This window comes from Apostichopus japonicus, chromosome 3 (genome assembly GCF_037975245.1).
Source record: "Apostichopus japonicus isolate 1M-3 chromosome 3, ASM3797524v1, whole genome shotgun sequence".
In the NCBI taxonomy this organism is placed as follows: domain Eukaryota; kingdom Metazoa; phylum Echinodermata; class Holothuroidea; order Aspidochirotida; family Stichopodidae; genus Apostichopus; species Apostichopus japonicus.
Genome location: NC_092563.1, coordinates 8,233,534 through 8,253,267, shown reverse-complemented (window position 1 = coordinate 8,253,267; position 19,734 = coordinate 8,233,534). Strand labels below are relative to the sequence as shown.

Here is a 19,734-nt window from a genome sequence, read left to right as displayed (position 1 = left end):
TATCATAAAATCTAACCTAATTTAATCTTATCTCATAATAATCTCATAATCAACTTACTGTGTACTTTGAAGCACATTCCTCAAAGACTCCAAGTTCGCCTCTATCCTGCAGCTTCCTCCGCTGAAAGAGAAGATGAGAAGAAGAGAAGAGAATTCCTAGTAATAACATGCAGCAGGTAACAAGAATTGACTATACAGTTGTTTACTAGGGACATCAACAGCATTATTTTATAACTGGATACCAGCTAGTTGGAACAATTTTCCATTGCTGGTACTTCTGTGTACTGTTACTCTCATATCATGCTTAGAAGCAATGTTTAATGTTTAATGCATAAACAGTTCCAAAAACATGTATCTCAATACAAACCAGATATTGATGCTATTCATGCTGCTTTGAAGTGTGTCTTCAAGAGTTTAATTGTCCCAATTGAGGGATGGATAACAATCTGTCAAAGATTTTCAAAATACCCTTAAATTGTATCTGAACAGTTGTAAGTAAGCCCAGTTGGTATAAAATGAAGGTCATTTCAATTTTCAAAAGGTTACCAGATAGCCAAATAATGCAAACTTCCAACATGAATGATTCTCTACAAAACTTATTCCCACACTGAGACATTTGATCTAACGATACCCTTTTTAATGTTTGAAAATATTTTGTAGGGTTCTAGCTGCCAGGACTATGCTGCATACCTTTCAGTAGTTTTTGGCATATTAAATTTAGAGGCAATGTTGGAAGCATTTACTACTTTCGATGTAATGAAAGGACATTTTCATGTACTCCCAACCCCCCCCCCCACCTTCCCTGCCCTTATAGAAACACCTATCAAGCATTTTCTCCCTACTATTTATGCCAGTGGAACAGTTTACAAAGAATAGTACGTACCTCTGTCCTGCAAAGATTCAATCAGATTTTGTCTTTTGACTTTTTCTTTCTCAAAGTAGATAATCTGCTTTGATTTTTGATCAACCTGTAAAAAGAAAAGCAAGATTATAAGTAAACAAATTTATACTAATCAATTAATGAATAAGTTATGCAAATGCAGCAAGGCAATCAGTCATACATTTTGTGTGAGTTTATTTTTGTCATTATTTCTTACTTTTAAGTCTTTTGAGCTTTCATTATATGGTTGCATAAATCTTGTAATTCTCTGTGTATTCCAAAAGTCAATGAAAGAGATGATATTGCCTCTAATATCAGAAGTCCGATCAAATGTCCAGAGGTTCTCTCGAAGTCAAGACAATGCTCTTGAGAACAGATAAGTCATAGTTTCGTTTTAACAATGATGTCATTAAAGTCAGTCAAGACTCGCGCACAAAGAAACATCTGATGCCGGTAATCTGACCTAGTTTCGAATGAGGTGTAACACAAGTGTTAGACACCATCATCAATCCCAGAAAATACACACACAGCTTGCTACCGTCGGTAATTAGACACTAGTGTACAGTCAATACATGCAGCTACGGTCAATACCCACAACACAGTGTACATAGCAGCAATGGACATCTCAGGTCCAGATAAAAGATAACAAGGTATCACAATTCATTACTGTCTGCATTTTGTAGCAACAAGAAGAAAACTTCACTTGCAAGCAACGGAAAGTTAACTTTTTCAGAGGGCAGGATGCGGTTTGGGGCGAGTCTTCAATGCCTTTAAGAGCTGTTTGAAGATCAGGAGATTGCCAGATTGAGGCAAGCTTCCATTTTAGTTCCATCGAAGAGATTCATTGAAAATGAACAAGACACGAGCAAGAGACTTTCCAACTCATATATGACTTCCTCTTTAACACAATTAGAGGATCTAATTCTAACTTTATACAATTTTAATATTGCACATATCATGCAAAGTTAAAGGTAATTTAAACCAGAAATTTGCTTTTTAATGATGAACCACCAATTAAGATCAACTAATTATGGGTTCACAGCATGTCATATCTTTAAGATGTTCACAATATGGCTGACAACTCTGAACAGTATTGTTACCTCTTCTCTTGATTTCTCAAGGTTACTTGTTGTCTTGGCAAGTTCTTTCTTAGTAGCATCATGTTCCTTTCTTAACTCTGCTAACTGATTTTCCAACTCCTGGGTTAAAATAAAAGAAAAATCTCTTATTAATAAAAGCTGGTGGAACCTTCTAACATTTTTAAGTTTCCTCTAATGTTGCTTTATATGTTAGAAATTATTGGTAAGAATGCATTACAGCCACTTTCTATATTGTGATGAGATATGTACATCAATAAAAAATTGACATGAACAACATACTCCTATTTATCATGAAAGCACCAAAATTAATTCCTACCTGTCTTGCCAGAGTTTCTCGTTGAAGGTCCTCTTTGGTGTGATGGAGATCTTCGGCTACTTCCATGAAAACTTCTATTTCTCTACTTCTGTGAAGGGGGAAAGAAGTTAGTGATGCCTGTCTCAGGTTATAATTAAACGTGCTCAGAATCACTTAATCTTCTAGTCGCAGGGCACTGAAAGTTTGCCCAATGGGCCACACTTTGCATACCTGTGAATAAATACCTCAGTGAGGGTGAAATGCTTTGGTGTGGTGGTAAACATATTGTTGACGCATGTGAATAACAATAAGAAATATTACATCACACTAAAAGATATTTATGGGCGAAATGTTGACGAAAGATTTCATTTTTCTCACTTCTTTTAGTATGTAGGCATATCTTACAATACATTACCTGTGTTCTAACATATCCTGCTGGGTACGCACCAGTGAAGTAGGGGGGTGCCTGTCAGCCTGTCCGGTCCGTTTGTTAAACCAGAAGGACCCTACATTCTTAGTGTAAAGATGGCACCATTCATGCTAGAAAACATCAATATATAAGAAACACAGGTAACCATAAAATAGTAATGATCTGAATAAAGTGACTTAAAAAACAATGCTAATCAGCAAACTACAAAGAATGGGCTAAATACATGTTTACTTCAAATATAGTCACATGGTCATTTCATGTTTAAAATGTAGTTTTGGATTTTTTCTTTTAGACTGTCTGACAACCAAGGTTTTGCATTTTGCTACTGTCTATATACATAAATCAATAGTTTTTACTGCACAGAAAACTATTTCTGACAGATCTGTATCATACATCTGGTGGCTAGGAGATTTTATCTTCATATTCAATTTTGCAATAGTTAAACCAGATAGGATGGAACGTTGTGGATGGATTGCTGCTCCCAAATGATTGAGTCACTCAAAAGGCATTGGGGCTCAAGGGTTGGTGTAACTAGCCTAGTCTAACTTAGCCTAGTCTACGATTATGTAGTGCTACTGTATAGGCACCTCCAAGGTTATGCATAGTTAGACTAGTTTAGTTTAGTAGAAAAAAGCATCAGGAGGGACACTTAAGTCCCCATCAAGGACCCTATAGAGAGAGGGAAAAAACTGAAGACACAAACACTCAGACCCGATTACAATGCTTAAAGTGCTTGCCCAAAGCATTCTTAAACCCATTGGCACTACTTGCAAGTACAACATTCTCAGACTAGGCTAAAATTTGTAATTTTGGTCTACGTTCAGTAATCTACAAATCACTCAATATCAAAGTACTTTCAATACCTTTGACCTCACCTCTTAAATCTAAGGCCTGGACTAGTTTTACAAGTTTGAGTAAGCCTTCGAAGTAAAAAGGATCCCAACCAAATTGACAGTCGTTCAACTAGTCTGCTACGGAACGTGTCGTTATGGAAACTGCAGTGCAATAGCACAACGCGTCTGCTATACTGTTCCCGCTCCCCGATTATCCAATAACAAAAGTTTCTGAGTAACCTGTGCGTTGTGTTTGACATAAGACTATCAGTATCAGGTTGGTCTCCTCGTCGATTTCCAATTGTAAATAAAGATCCCAAAGAAAGGAACTTTCCTATTTATTTAAGCTACATCACACGTTCCATGTAGTGTTTTTTTTCTATATTTATACTAGCTAGCATATTATTCAGTAAGACTGCATGAATGGTAAGTCATTGTGTGAAATCGATATATTGATCATGTGGTGGTGGCAAAGGAGCTCTAAAAGTGTCCTCAAACAGGCTGAACAATACACGGCAAAGATAATACTGGTGGTAACTGCGGAGCATTCCACTTAGTCTAACAACAAACATAGACTAAAATAGTTAAATATTTATTGTTTTCCCAGCTAACAAAACTTAATTTACTTTTGGCCTAACCCAGACTGAGCCTTAGACGGTTCTTGTCTAACCTAGGCCTAAGCTAGGCCTTACTTAGGCATATCCTCCAGTGCGCTAGCACAAGTAAGTTAAACGTTACAGTTGGTACCCAACGATACGGGAGTCAATTTAAAAAAAAATATTTAATAATAGCAATAGGCTACAATAAAAAAGCGTACAGTACGTAGTATTTGGGGTGCACCAATTTTTGTTTTCCAGTTGCAGTGAAAGTTTTATATTTCACTGTCCCAATCTGAGTTAAAGTTACCACTTTCAACCAAGTACTATTACTAAGTAGATATCACTTCAACAAGAAAGGCATTTATTTTACAGCAAAAACCCTTGGTTATGCCTAATTAAAAGACATCAGAAACTGAAGCATGACTAAACCTTGTAATTCACCCTGCTTCAAATTTGATCTTTCATTAGCACCTTCACACATTTTCATAAATAAAACATTTAATAAATCAGATTTCCAACTATTCCTGTTTCACTCTCTTCAATTTCAGGGTACATATTATTTATTGGCTCTAGGCTATAGGCAAAATCTTATATCCTACTGTATGTCATCATATGCAGCATTAGCTTTTCTGTGCCCTTCATTTTAACCTACCATAGATGGATCTCTTGCTTTGTACACAGTGAGGATCATTCTCTTGGCCAGTGGCACAAACTCGTCAAACTGCACCATAACCTCTCTACCACGGGTGCTATATGGTAAAGAAAAAAAAGTGATTTTAACAGCAGCATGAAAATTGTCTGTTGGCTTTGTTCTCAAATCTGTTATAACAGCAAAAGGTATTACTTTGTTGACTCCATTAGATACAAAGCCATCCAAATTATATGTAACTGCATTGGTGCAATGTAGTGAATGAGAGTGTGCAGAGCATACACTTTTCCCGTTTTGTTGGACTATACACAATAATGATTATAGTGTCTGACATTTGATAATTGGTGCAAATTGACGTACAAATTGGTGTTGTTCTCATCCGGCCCTTACAGATTGCATGTTTACTATGTATAGTTTGGTAAGAACTATGAAATAAAATATTCAATAAATAAATATGGGAGTACATACTTAATGAAGTATTGCATGATTTCCTCAGTGTCTGTATTGGTCAGAAAAAGTCCAAAATCTTCACTTCTTAGTATCTGTAGCAAAGGTAAACAACAATTTGTTGGAAAATGAAGGGTTATTGTGTTTAAAACAAAAACAGACATTAAACTTGCATCATGTTTGTATCAATATAAGCCCAAAGGAAAACTAATGCATTGTAATGCAAGATTAAATTCACATGAGTCAATAGAGATCAATCACGGATTATAAATGACCTACCCTCAAGAAATCAATCAGGTTGATTTTTCCATCTTCATCAATGTCTGCATCATCAAAGAGATCATGGATGGCAAGTTCTAACAAGTCTGGCTCATGGAGGATGTCACCATAATAGTCTGTAGGGATGGACGTACTGGACAAAAAAGAAATAAGAACGGTATAAATATGGGATATTACCACAATTAATTGTCAACGGGATGTAGAATCGATATCAACTCTAATAACATAATTGGACTTTAAAAGGGCATCAGTGTTGACACCAAAATTCAGCATATTAATATGATAACTGAAACTTTCTAAACATGCTGTACATATGTCATATTTCAAATATACTATGGCAATCAGACAATCATATTTCTTGCTTTAATACAAAGATGCATTGAAGGTGACAGTCAAATGATCTTTGACTTTTGAGCAGAAACGACCATTATTTAAAGAACTATCTAGCATATGTAGGGACAATACTGATGGCTTTTCTATGTAGCTTCTTGAGTTTATTGAGTGTGTCTGCAATATTTTCAGTCAAATTGCTTACTCTTTGTCCAACAGGGATGCGAATGACTAAGGCAATGGGCTACAGTGGCTGATTACTTTGTCTGTGTTGTGCGGAACTAATATATAACAACTATATCCCCTCCAACAAGGCTTTCAACATACTTGTTGAGTCTGCAAGAATGAGACAAAGGTAACGTATCACGCTCATTGTATTTTACTAATTCTTGGATTGTTTCTTTGGTTGTTGCCCATGGTTGCCATATTGGGCTCTAACAAAATAGCTAAATCTATGAGGATACTACAACCCTGACCTGATCCGTTGAAAGTACCGACACATTTTCACAAAATTTTTTGGTTTAAAGGGAGTGAAGACGCTAAAAGAAACGTCTAATGCTGGTTATCTGACCTAGTTTCGAATGATGTGTAACAGAAGTGTTAGACACCACCATCGATCCAGAAAATACACAAACAGCTTGCTACCGTCGGTAATTAGACGCTAGTGTACAGTCAGTACATACAGCTGCGGTCATTACCCACAATACAGTGTTCATAGCAGCGATGGACATCTCAGGTCTAGATAAAAGATAACAAGGTATCACGTTTCATGTCTGCATTTTGTAGCGACATGAACAAAACGTCACTTGCAAGCAATGGAAAGTTAACTTTTTCAGATGGCCGCACACGGTTTGGGGCGAGTCCTCAATGCCTTTAATGAAATTAAACTTTGGTCAGAACTGGAATATCATTAACAAGCAAGAGTTCATCTCAGTATGTCTACTTTAAGCATATATAGTAATGAAATATGTATACTGGGCAAATACTATGTTAGTGACCTTCATTTGAGGGTCTTTCAAGAACATATTTTTCCCATTACCTTGCCTCTCCTGTAAGTTTATTGAAGTATATAAGTCCGTAATCATTCCCTTTGTCTAAGATGCACCACTTACTCTGAAAATATCAAATCACACAAGGAAAGAAAAATTACTCAATTGGTAAAAAAAAGAGAATATGATATTACTTATTTATATACTACAGATCTTTGTTTGATGAAGTTGATACAAACTGATTTTAAGTCAGGCGCGTAGCCAAGGGGGGGGGCGAAGGGGGCAGCCGCCCCCCCCTTGAGCATATTTTTTACAAAATTTTCAAGGTTTTTATGATATCGCTAGTATTTTTAAAAGAGAAAATGCTAAGATGCAACTAACAAGGCATGGGAAGTGCCATTTCCGGCGATCTGGGAGGCATTTACAGCCAAAATTTTCTTGTACGCTTCGCGCCAACTCATAGTGGCGCTACACTTAGATAGTTTGCAATGCCAAATCTACAGTTTCGCCCCTCCGTTGGCAAATTCCTGGCTACGCGCCTGTTTTAAGTACTGTTTATATCTGTAATCAATTGGATACTTCAAGTGTTTAAAGATTAAATAGTGTAAAATACATATAGGAAATGGAAAATCAAAAAATTCCTGTTATATTATTATATTCATACACATAGTTGTCCCTCTGTAATGAAACAGCTTAACAGTTATATTACCTGTGAGGATTCATCTAGCTTGCTGTAGTACAACATCAGAAGAAATCTTCCCAGCAGTGCAAACTCATCAAATGACAGTTCACATGTCTGTGAATATAGACACAAACATTTGACATTGTCATCAATTGTACTGTAAGTCTTAAGTGAAAACGTATACAAACGTTTAATCAACCTGTGGTCTTTTGCATCCATTTAATCTGATCAAGTGTTTTGCATCTTGTCATTTGTAATCTGATTTTCTTACTTTTAACAGTTTATTCTGAACGGTCATCAGTATCGACCCCGAAATACTGATATTCTTAAATATTCTTAAAGAATTGAAAACTATTTAAAGGGAATTTCTGGTCACTCTGAAACTTATATCAATATGAAGAGAAAAATATTCCACACTACAAATTGAAAACCCCATCTCAATATCTTGCCCCTAACTCTAGATATGGTTGATTGAACGTAACCTATTTTGATTGGCTAAACCTTCAACTACTCCAGGAAGTTGGATCACAGTGGGGGGTCTGTGATGTCATCTGGATAAATATTCTTCAAAAATTTTACTTAGGCTATTATAATCTTCTTACTGATTTATCCTTGAAAACTGATACATATGGAATTTTTTTTTAGTTTTTGAAAGTTCTATGTATTTATAATTTCATCTAATCGTGCCTTTTTTGTAGAAATATTTCTTTTCCTCTGTGCATCAAATGGTTGACTAATTATGGAAAAAATCAAAGATATTTTCAGCTGAAGTTCCTGAGTGTATCATCCATTCTGCTGTTGCCAGATGCATAATTTACAACATATCACAAAATTTGAAAAAAGAATCATATCTTTCCTATAAAAAATGCTATGAGGCATTAGACAACAGATACAATAAATGTTCAGCATTTTTTGATAAGCAATTAACTTTAGCCACCAGAGAATCCTATTATTTTCCTAACAGTTGCAACCCCAACAACTTTACACACACAGGTGAGGAGGCTCAAGTGAGTTTATTAAAATAACCTTTTTTATATTAATAGCATTGAGCTGCTATGAAGTAGGTGTTAAAGGTTGAAGCATAGCTGGTGACCATTTTAGTATTGCTATAGTAGCCTATATCAGGGCAACATTGACAACCTATCATATATGCCAAAAGTTCATGAGTTGTAGATTCTGCATTACATTTAATATGATAAAATCTTCCCATATGACAGACCTTTGCATCAATGTCTTCTTCTGTACAGCAATCAGTGAACAACTTTTTCACATCTGTTGGTGTCAGTGAGAGTTCTAGCTTTGGTGATTGGAGGACCTACAAGATGAAATTAAAATGAGATGAAGTGTCACATGAGGATTCAGGGTTTGTGCTTGTTGCTTGAATATTATATAACACTTTAAAACCACTGATCAAAATTGATGTCCACCAACTGTCTTCTTTTACAGTGATATAAACTTCTAGAGTAGAAAATTCAAAATGTTATTGTCAGGAGAATGTCAGGCAAAACATTTCTGGTTGGAAAATTAAAGATTTTCCACTCTCAATTTATGTTAAATTTGCATAAATTTCAATACAATTTTCTTCAAATTCAAAATTTTATTGTCCAGAGAATGTCCCGGAAAACATTTCTGGCATGAAAAATAAAAATTTTCTTCTCTAAATTAAGTTATGTTAAATTTGCATAATTTTCATGTGAATGGTCAATTACATGATTTTCCTCAAAAATGTCATTAAATCGCCTTGTTGTCGCTACATAACCAAATTTCCACTGAAGTAATTATAAAGTGCATTACTTTATTATTCAATTTACACACGTTCTGCAGGTCAATTGGTATTTGCAAAACAGACTCTATCGAGGTTTTCCCTTCTGTAACTGATATTTTTTCCTTGTTCCTGTTCCATTTTAATTTCTTTTTAATTTTGTTTAGGCTTCTCTTTTTCTCTTGGTCACTACCTTTGATAAACATTCTCGTTTCATTCTAATGCCCATCATATGTATAATAATACCTTTTTCTTATCAGTTTGTCATGTACTACTGTAAAGCATATATATATGCAAACTAAATTTGAATGGATCCAATTGAAAATATTGCTATCTGCTATGGAAGAGATGGAACCCAAAAGATGTAAGTGGTGCTATTTATTTTTGCAAACTAACAGATCCTCTAAAGCTAATAAAGCTTGGTTTTGAACTAGTGACACTTCTAATTATGCAACAAAGTTAACATATATATTTGTGTTCTATCTACTTGAACAGCAGCTGAAGAAGCATGGCTTCCTTGCAAGGTTTTATATGAATATTTATTCATGCAATAGAATAGCAGTTTATAAAGGATTGTTTAGTATTCTACTATTGGAGTATAGTAGTGATTTCTCCACTATGGACATATCACCTATTTACCAAGTTCAGCTCCTTCTTGTTGAGTTTTCCATTGCCATCTTTATCAGCTGATCTAAAAAGCATCCAAACCATCTGGTCGAAAGGGTCATCAAACTGAGAAACCTTGAACCTCTTTTCATGCCTTTTTCTTCCCTTTGGTTTCTGTTGGTATCAAAGAGAATAATTTGGATCAGAATACAGAAGATAATTTTTTTTTTTTAAATTAAAAATTGTGTTTGCCTTTTAAGGGATAGTACTATGATATTGATGGCCAAAGTATGCACTGATATATCACATAAAGATCCCACCTCCCTCCCCCCTCCCCCTCTAAAGTGTAAGTACCACTTCATTATGAACATTTGCTTTTCTGATGATAGGGTACCATGGTTCAACCACTGGGAAGACATACATTTGTTCCTTACCTTCCAGCATGTCCCTCCCACTATTTAATTGAGGCTACCAAACAACATCTCATGTGAGCAGAGTTACTCTGTTGTAACAATCACCTACCTGAACATTACAACTGTTTTTCTATATATACCCTTCCATTAAGTTTATGCTTCCATTTTTCTACTATTCCTTCCATGTTTTTAGAGGACAAAGTTGATTGCTGGGAGACCATATTCACTCATTTTTTGCTAATATCCCACCTCCATAGTTCTCTGTTGTACCATAATGTGCTTCATAAGTGGGCCATCAACCACACCAGTGCCAGTCAATCAAGTATTGTACCTTTCCATCACATCAGCGCCGGTCCACCTCAATATACTACTGTTGCGCCATCAAATCCAGTTTAAGGTAACATTTTTACCTCATTTCACAATACTCAACTGTCCCTTTTGAGCATGGGCGTCAATCCTGGGGGGAACCGGGGGACACGTCCCCCCCACATTTCGATGGTTGGAGGACACACTATCAAATGTCCCCCCCCCCACCCCCACACATTTGGGAAGAGGGTCGTGTCGTGGTTCTATTTGGTTAGGGCTTATACATCTCAGGATTCATATATCATCGAATATACGAAGTTCAGTTCTATGAAAAGTGACCAAGATTTTATTCACAGATTGTTAGTTGTCATTTGTCAACTTGCACTGGGTTCTAATGTTCATGTCAATTGGAAGCACTAATAAAAGAAATAATCCACCAAAAATTACGAATTTGTAATTTTCTCCCGAAATCACGCAACTAGATGGCTGCTATCCAGCGTGGCAAGTGCCCAGCAATCTGGTAGGTATTGAAATCTGAAATTTTCTTGGTTCGCTGCACGCCAACCGATGGTGGCGCTCCGCTTTAAATAGTACTCACGGCCGGAATACTCGAATCGATTATGTCCCCCCCCCCCACGTTTCATATCGGATTGACCCCCTTGATTTTGGGTGCAGTACCTTGGTGGTATAGCAATACCAGGCGATCCCAACAGCTAGCTGTTTAATTACAAGTGCCATTTCCTTCCAGTCAGTGCTACCCAATCAAGCACCAATACCACTGTTGCACCATAATGTCCCCATTAAAAGTTAATGGGTTTACCTCTCTTATACCATTCTGTTCCTGTTGGTGGATGTGCCATGGTTTAATAACTGGGAGGCCATCGAACGGATCAGATGATTTTTTCTTTCTCCTCTTCTTGCCAGATGGACTGTCTATCAGTGGAGAAGAAGCTGCTTCCTCTGAACTTTGACCTGGGAATGTTGATTGTTCACCGTTTGTATCACCTTCTTGAACTTCTGATGAAGAATTAAAATGGTATTTTCATTATTGTTCAAATGACTAAAGCAAATACATAGGGAAGCAAAAAATGAAAGGTGTTAAACTGGGTGAATGCCATTTCAGGGTAAAAGGTTGCCCTGCATTTGTTCATACCTTGAATATGAAATTCCTCACCGTGTTTACTATGGTTGCAATGAATGCTAATAAGGCCAGAATGTGTCTTAAAGCAGATTTTTTTTAGCAAATGACCTTTGGAGTAACACAGAAATTAAGATTGCAAATGATCAAACTAAGATGCCCAACTTCTATACTTTTTTCACCAAATGAATAGGCTATAACATTCAATATCCTTTACATTTCATCAGCTGGACACTAAATTGTCTTTTAAGTAAAAGTATACTTAGTTTTAAGCACATTTCAAAGCAAGTACAAAATTTTCTGTGCAGTAAACTTCATTATTTGAGACCACCTTCTGTGATCCAGCTCTAGGGACAAACTAGATAACATATTCAATCAACAATATCACCAGTTATGGACAAGATATTGAGACAGGGTTTTCTAGTAATAGTGCTGAATATTTTGCTCTTATATATAACTTTTTCATTTTCTGTCACCAGGATATCCCTTTAGACCAGGGGTGGGCAACCTTTTTGAATGAATGGGCCAGATGTAAGGAGTGAAAAATTGACTGGGCCGCACCAAACCAACGACCTGCTGTTGATTTCAAACCTTTGATTCCGAGGACTTTCAAGCAATAGGTGTGTGTACTTAATCTGTATTCACAAAAACATAATGTCAATACAGTACAGTTGATAATTAAAGGGGATAATAGGCCTACATGACAACATCATTAGTGCCGATAAATTCTAAGCAGCCAGTTCGTTTTTTGTGATGATTTAAAATAGATTGAATTTTTTTCTTTTTCTTGAGACATCTCACAGGCCGCAAAAAAAATCACTGGCGGGCCGCATGTGACCCGTGGGCCGTAGTTTGCCCACCCCAGCTTTAGACCATTTGTAATCTATTACTCACTTGTTTTCTTTTTGAATTGCTCTGAGTTGTCATTGGTTCCTGGATGTGCCCTGATAGCTGCAACTGTGGCATCCTCATTCTCCATCTGTTCTTTGAGTCTCTCCAAACGTCTCAGTTCTCTCGGACAGTTGTGTCCCTCGTGTCTGTTGTTATGAGATTGTTCATTTCCTGTTGTTCCCATCTCCGTTTTCTTCGTAACCACCTTTTTCCTGGGTGGTACCTCTTCTTCCTTGTCTCCTGTTTTGCCTGCAGGCTTATTATTGATGAATTTATGATGTATTGGGTCAGTGTCTGGTCCCCCTCTTTCAGCTAATTTATCCCTTTCACCCATTTCTATGTTAACTCCTTCTACAACATCAATTTCAGAAGCATCTGTAGTACCTGCAACACTATGAACGGAAGGGCTTTTCTCCTCAACAATTCTCTCACCTTCTCCGTGAGGTAAGTTCCCCACAGTTGTTCCATCAGGTCCATTAGACTGGGTCTCCGTTGGATAGTCAACACTGGTGGGACCTTGTCTAACTTTAAGAGCTGATTTCTTGGGTTTTTTTGCTTGATTTTCCTTAATAATGACTTCCATCTCAGATGTTGAATGATTCTCAGATTCGTCAAATTGTGCATTCAACATGACTTCTTCTGAATGAGAAGATAAATTATTATTAGTTTCTCTCTTATTTTCATGATCAAGTTTCACTTTCACCTCCATCTGTAATTCATCATCCTCAATTTGCTTGGGTACTCCTTCCTCCACCTTTGCAATCCCTATCATGTCAACAGTATCCTGATTTTTCTGGTTATGATTCTCATTTTCCAAAGATTTATAATCCACACTTTGCTGATCTTCACCAGCTCTTGAAGACTTATTAAAGATTAAATCTTGTTTAGTTGCATTCACTGATGAGTTTAATTTATTTCCTCTAAAATCAGAATTTATTTCGTTTCTGCTATCCATTTCTTCTTCTCCTCCCTCGTGCCTCGTCTGCCTCTCATTTATCCCATCTCCATCATCAGTTTTCTCCTCTTCTCTTGCCATCTTCTCTCTGTCTTGTATTTGTTTTTTCCTATGTTGGGTGAGATCATCATTTACTACACCCCTAACACCAGTTAATGGAGTGACTATATTCTTCTTCGTACTGTTATATTCTTGATCATCAAGTGATTTATCTCTGTCAGATTCCCGCGACGGTTCCGACTTTATTAGTTCCTTGATGTCGGCAGATGGCTGCAAAGGAGAGTTAATATTTAACTTCAAATCTGATGAGTCATTTTTTGATATTAATCCATCACTTTCTTCTCTCCCTGAAAATGACTGTGTTATATTTGTATCTTGTTTAGACTTAATAACAGAAGATCTTTCTTTGTTTATCATTTCATTCGATCTTCCAGGAGGGTTTTCAGAGACGGTTTCTCTTATTTCTAGTCCACTCTCTTTGATGGCAGAAGTTTTCTGTTTCTCTTCTAAGTTTACAAAATTGTTTGTGCTTGATTCATGACCCAATTTTTCTGAGATGGGATTATGTTCATCTTTCATAAATCCACCATCTGTGCTTGTTTCAGTACCACCATTTTCATCATTGAGTTCTCTCCCACTTTTATCTTCAGCATTCTGACTAGTTTCTCTTTCAACCAAACTGTCCGCTATTCCCTCATCAGTGATTGCAGATCTCGGCCGTTGAGCAACAACAGAGTCTTCGCCAGTCTTGAGATCATTCATCCCTTGTTTCTCCTCCTCTTCAGCTCCCATCTCCTCATCTCCTTCATCGATGGCATCGTCTCTCGTCAATTTCCCGGCGTGAACCGTTCCCCTTCTCTGATCCTCCTGCAGGTTTTGTTCATTTTCTGAGTGCCTCTGATGATCGCCATCGCTGGCGATGGAGATGCTTCTAGTTGACGTACTCTCATCGTCAAAGTCATCCTCATACTCATCATCGAGGAGCATATGAAACAGTTGATTATCTCCTGTTCCTCCTCTTGGACTACTTATGTCTTCATCTCCCGCCTCTTCTTTCTGCTCTTCTCTTTCCTCACTACTCATCCTCTCCTGTTGATGATGTTCCAAGTTACTAGCTTCCAATGGAATATCAGTTTCGCTTCCTCCGTTGCCACGGATGCTCTCTAAGCTGTGGATAGACTGATGTTCCTGGTGGACTTGTTTGCCTAATTCTTCTCTCAAGTCATTTATTTTCTCTGTGGTCTTTAGATCTTCAACAGAGTTAATAAAACCCAAATTATTTCTATCATGAACCTCATCTAGATCTGTCTCCTTCTGGAGGTCATTCTCGTCTCTACCGCTTCTCCAGTCTTTATTTGAACTTTCGTCCGGGACCTTTATTTCAAACTTAGATTCCTCTTCCCCAGATTCTGAATGCAGTAATATATCTAACTGTTTATTGTACTGGTTAACAGTTACCGCAGTTTTTAAGTCATTAGAGATTTCAGTCTCATTCAATTTCTCAATATTTGTTGAAGTGACAGAGTTATTTTTTGATTCCCCGTTGGGATTATTTTTTGTTCCATCTGCGTCAGATTTGTTGATGTGGTTAATGTCTATAGATTCATCAAATGAAAGAATGCCGTCTTCCTTCTCATTCTCAATATCTTCAGTGATTGGTGTAAGGATTCTAAACTTATCAAGATGTTCTTCATCATCATGTAATTTCTGTTCCGTTTCAAGAGAGGACGATCTCTCTGAACTCTCTGTCAATGTGTCGATATTCTCCTCGTCTACATCGGCAAAGGGTGTTTTGTTCGCCTCTCGCACTTGCTCGATTATGTCCATGAATTGTTCAGGCAAAGATGGAAGCTTCCTCCTAATTCCTTTTTTCTTGGCAAGATTTTTCTTGATACCTCTCCTCAGTAACGCTGCACCTTCCCCTTGCTCAAATATCTGCGCCTTTGACTGAAATCTATTCTCGTTCTTACCTTCTCCGGTCGTACCATCAGTTCCGCTCAGATCGGCCCTGACGTGGTCGGTCGATTTGGTCTCTGACACACCATGACCTCCTCCGTTGGCGATTCCATTTCGGATCGGTGTCGGTGAGTTTGTAGAGGATAGCGATTCACGAGTCTCTTCTCTTCTACCGAACCCTGGTGAAGAAGATAGGTTTGGTAGTTTTCTCTGTCTTTTGTTTTTCGGATTATTTCTTACCTTTTTGACTCCTTTGGAAGATTTTTGGTCGACGATTAAGACCAGCCCCGTATCTCTGTTTGGGTCAATGGGTAACTGAGATACTTCTGAGCTTGCCTCTGAGACAGCTTCTAATCTGAATTTAGGATCATCAAGAATTTCAAAGAGTGAAGTGTTCTGAACAATCTCTCCCATTTTGCTCTAAAAAGAACTTTTTTTGCAGCACTATTTGAAAAGTTTACAGCAAATAGAAGAAAGCATTTTGGACAAAACTTAGCAGGTTAGCCAGGGTAGGAAAATGTTAGTATGAAAGGTTGAGATGCTTGCAGGATACACATCATTGCATGCAGGGAGTTATCTGTAAAGAAAAGAAAGAAAAATACTTATATGAAATGTTTTCTCAAATACGTAGCACATCTTTATAGCATGTATTTGGACATTAGTACAAGAAGTTGGGTCTTCAAGTTTCAATAGTTTCAAAAGTTTCAATAGAGCATGTTATAAGTTATGCATAGCATCAACCCGTCATTTATATTTCTGAAAAATTTTAACGAAATTGTGATATTTTTAAATATTTGGAAAAAAAGCTCTCTGATAAGCTAGTACAGCGATTGTTTACACAAAACTAGTGTGAAAAAAAAGAGTTTACAAGCATATGAACTTTAAACTAATTCATATCCAGCTTGCAATAAAAAAGTGCTAAAAGATAATTGTTAATTATATGAAGTCTTAATTATGATTACTTGAATTTCTACTGGTTCTACCACCCAACAGTGTCTGATACATTTACTGGAAGCAGCTGCTTAATTACATGTATAATAATTATGAGAAACCTTCAATTTGTATAACAACACACTATAACCCTATACTGTTGACACACAGCCAGCTACGAACACATTCATAGTTCTGTTTGTTCTATGGATTGTTTCACTTTTGGAATAATCGTGACAGAAAAAATTCTTCCACTAACATGTGATAAGTTATTTTTTAATTGATTTTGTTACTATCATTCCATCAAGAGTCCAAACAATGTACAATTCATAATAACATGATGACCATTATAGTCAATATCATCAACAACAACAAATAAATCATTAAACTTCAAATAAAGATTTCCAATTATGCCATCTGATATCAAAAGCATGTTGCTTACAATTAGTTTTATACACAAACTTTTCTTTTAGATAAAAATTCTTTAAATCAAGTTTACCATAGCTAAAGGAAGGTTTCTCATTTTTAACCTTACTTTTGTAAACACAAAATTTCAGAACCATGTGATAAGTTTACTAGATACTGTTGTATAGAACTTGCAAACTACCAAAAATTCAATCCATTTTCCCATTTTTTCATTGCTATATCGTTAATGGTTCGGGCAGTCTTGATATCGTAGCTTGCTGCAAGCATACTGTGGTTATCACCAATCGCAGACAGTCGACAATGCTTTTAATTACCAAACATTTTACTAGTCAATTAGTGAAAGGTAATTAGTTACTAGTCTATAAAATGCACACACACGATTTGTTTATACAGACAGACACAGTTAATTTGACTTTACTAAATAGAGTTTGAACGACAAAACTTTCCAGGGCTAATTGCGTTCTCTCTCTCTATGTATATTAAAATGTTTGTATTAGTACCCTCACACAGTCCTTCATCAAATTGATTTTGGTAATTACTGTACTTGTCACGAATACCTACATGCCCTTAATCCAATTTAATTTTTTGTTTTGTCACAAACTATTGGTTTTATCAATTCTATTACAAAGAAAGCTAGGGGAACAGAAAGTCATAAAGAAATATTGACCTGATTTGTAACATCACTTTCCTGTTTCTCTTTTGATTTGCACTAAATGAAATAATCGCATCTGTCCCTTTCTCTACTAAGCAGTTGATTATACAAGATTTGCTGAGATTGCCTTCTTTTCGTGTGAAATATATAAGAAGAGTATATAAGAAGGCTGGAATTGGTCTATCAAAATTCTGAACATGTTAAAAGTACTATTTTATTGCAAAAGAAATACATTCATCATTACACAATGACTGTATATACTATTTTGTATTTTCATATTATTGCTCTACAGGGAATTCAATATAAAGAGAATTATGGATATCTCTGTTCTGTTTGCAATTGGTATAAACTCTCCTCCAACCTTTGGACGAGAGGAAGACAATCTTCCTGTCATTCACTTGGCTGAGAAGTCCGCTATGTTCCCCTACAGCACACAATACGAATATTTTGCATTTTCTTGTAACAGGGATACGGTGAGTTGTGACCGGGATACTACATTGGACTACATTGTTATCATAGATTCATTGGAAGAATTCAAATCTACTTGATAGCAGGAAAGAGGATGTACATTGGGATAAATTATCATATAGAGTCAGTGGAATACTTCATATCTACTTGATAGCAGAAGGATATACAATAGCATTGTTTTGTGGCTGGGATACTTCATTGGGATGAGTTATTATATAGAGTCAGTGGAATACTTCATATCTACTTGATAGCAGAAGGATAAACAATAGCATTGTTTTGTGGCTGGGATATTTCATTGGGATAAGTTATTATATATAGGGTCAGTGGAATACTTCATATCTACTTGATAGCAGAAGGATATACAATAGCATTGTTTTGTGGCTGGGATACTTCATTGGGATAAGTTACTATATAGAGTCAGTGGAATACTTCATATCTACTTGATAGCAGAAGGATATACAATAGCATTGTTTGTGGCTTGGATATTTCATTGTGATAAGTTATTATATAGAGTCAGTGGATTACTTCATATCTACTTGATAGCAGAAGGATATACAATAGCATTGTTTGTGGCTTGGATATTTCGTTGTGATAAGTTATTATATAGAGTCAGTGGATTACTTCATATCTACTTGATAGCAGAAGGATATACAATAGCATTGTTTTGTGGCTGGGATATTTCATTGGGATAAGTTATTATATATAGGGTCAGTGGAATAGTTCATATCTACTTGATAGCAGAAGGATATACAATAGCATTGTATTAAGGCTGGGATACTTCATTGGGATAAGTTACTATATAGAGTCAGTGGAATACTTCATATCTACTTGATAGCAGAAGGATATACAATAGCATTGTTTGTGGCTTGGATATTTCATTGTGATAAGTTATTATATAGAGTCAGTGGATTACTTCATATCTACTTGATAGCAGAAGGATATACAATAGCATTGTTTTGTGGCTGGGATATTTCATTGGGATAAGTTATTATATATAGGGTCAGTGGAATACTTCATATCTACTTGATAGCAGAAGGATATACAATAGCATTTTCTTGTGGCTGGGATATTTCATTGGGAAAAGTTATTATATAGAGTCAGTGGAATACTTCATATCTACTTGATAGCAGAAGGTTATACAATAGCATTTTCTTGTGGCTGGGATATTTCATTGGGATAAGTTATCATATACAGTCAGTGGAATAGTTCATATCTACTTGATAGCAGAAGGATATACAATAGCATTGTTTTGTGGCTGGGATATTTCATTGGGATAAATTATCATATAGAGTCAGTGGAATACTTCAAATCTACTTGATAGCCGAAGGATATACAATAGCATTGTTTTGTGGCTTGGATATTTCATTGGGATAAGTTATTATATATAGGGTCAGTGGAATACTTCATATCTACTTGATAGCCGAAGGATATACAATAGCATTGTTTTGTGGCTGGGATACTTCATTGGGATAAGTTACTATATAGAGTCAGTGGAATACTTCATATCTACTTGATAGCAGAAGTATATACAATATAGCTTTGTATTGTGGCTTGGGTATTTCATTGGGATAAATTATCATATAGAGTCAGTGGAAAACTTCATATCTGCTTGATAGCAGAAGGATATACAATAGCATTGTTTTGTGGCTGGGATATTTCATTGGGATAAGTTATCATATAAAGTCAGTGGAATACTTCAAATCTACTTGATAGCCGAA

General features: G+C 36.3%; 1 protein-coding gene across 1 annotated transcript in view; it reads right to left on the bottom strand.

Annotated features, from left to right (window-relative positions):
- LOC139965322 (uncharacterized) overlaps positions 1–19,734 on the bottom strand; it is a 40,404-nt gene that overhangs the window by 17,852 nt on the left and 2,818 nt on the right. The window contains exons 2-15 of the mRNA XM_071967562.1: positions 12,633–15,719; positions 11,421–11,617; positions 9,915–10,055; positions 8,733–8,828; positions 7,541–7,627; positions 6,882–6,955; positions 5,513–5,645; positions 5,255–5,328; positions 4,790–4,886; positions 2,691–2,815; positions 2,297–2,384; positions 1,981–2,079; positions 868–968; positions 59–121 (exon numbers count right to left, since the gene is read on the bottom strand). Coding sequence (XP_071823663.1) covers positions 59–121; positions 868–968; positions 1,981–2,079; positions 2,297–2,384; positions 2,691–2,815; positions 4,790–4,886; positions 5,255–5,328; positions 5,513–5,645; positions 6,882–6,955; positions 7,541–7,627; positions 8,733–8,828; positions 9,915–10,055; positions 11,421–11,617; positions 12,633–15,411 — 4,154 coding nt within the window. The 5' untranslated portion in view covers positions 15,412–15,719. The remainder of the gene's footprint in view (positions 1–58; positions 122–867; positions 969–1,980; positions 2,080–2,296; positions 2,385–2,690; positions 2,816–4,789; positions 4,887–5,254; positions 5,329–5,512; positions 5,646–6,881; positions 6,956–7,540; positions 7,628–8,732; positions 8,829–9,914; positions 10,056–11,420; positions 11,618–12,632; positions 15,720–19,734) is intronic.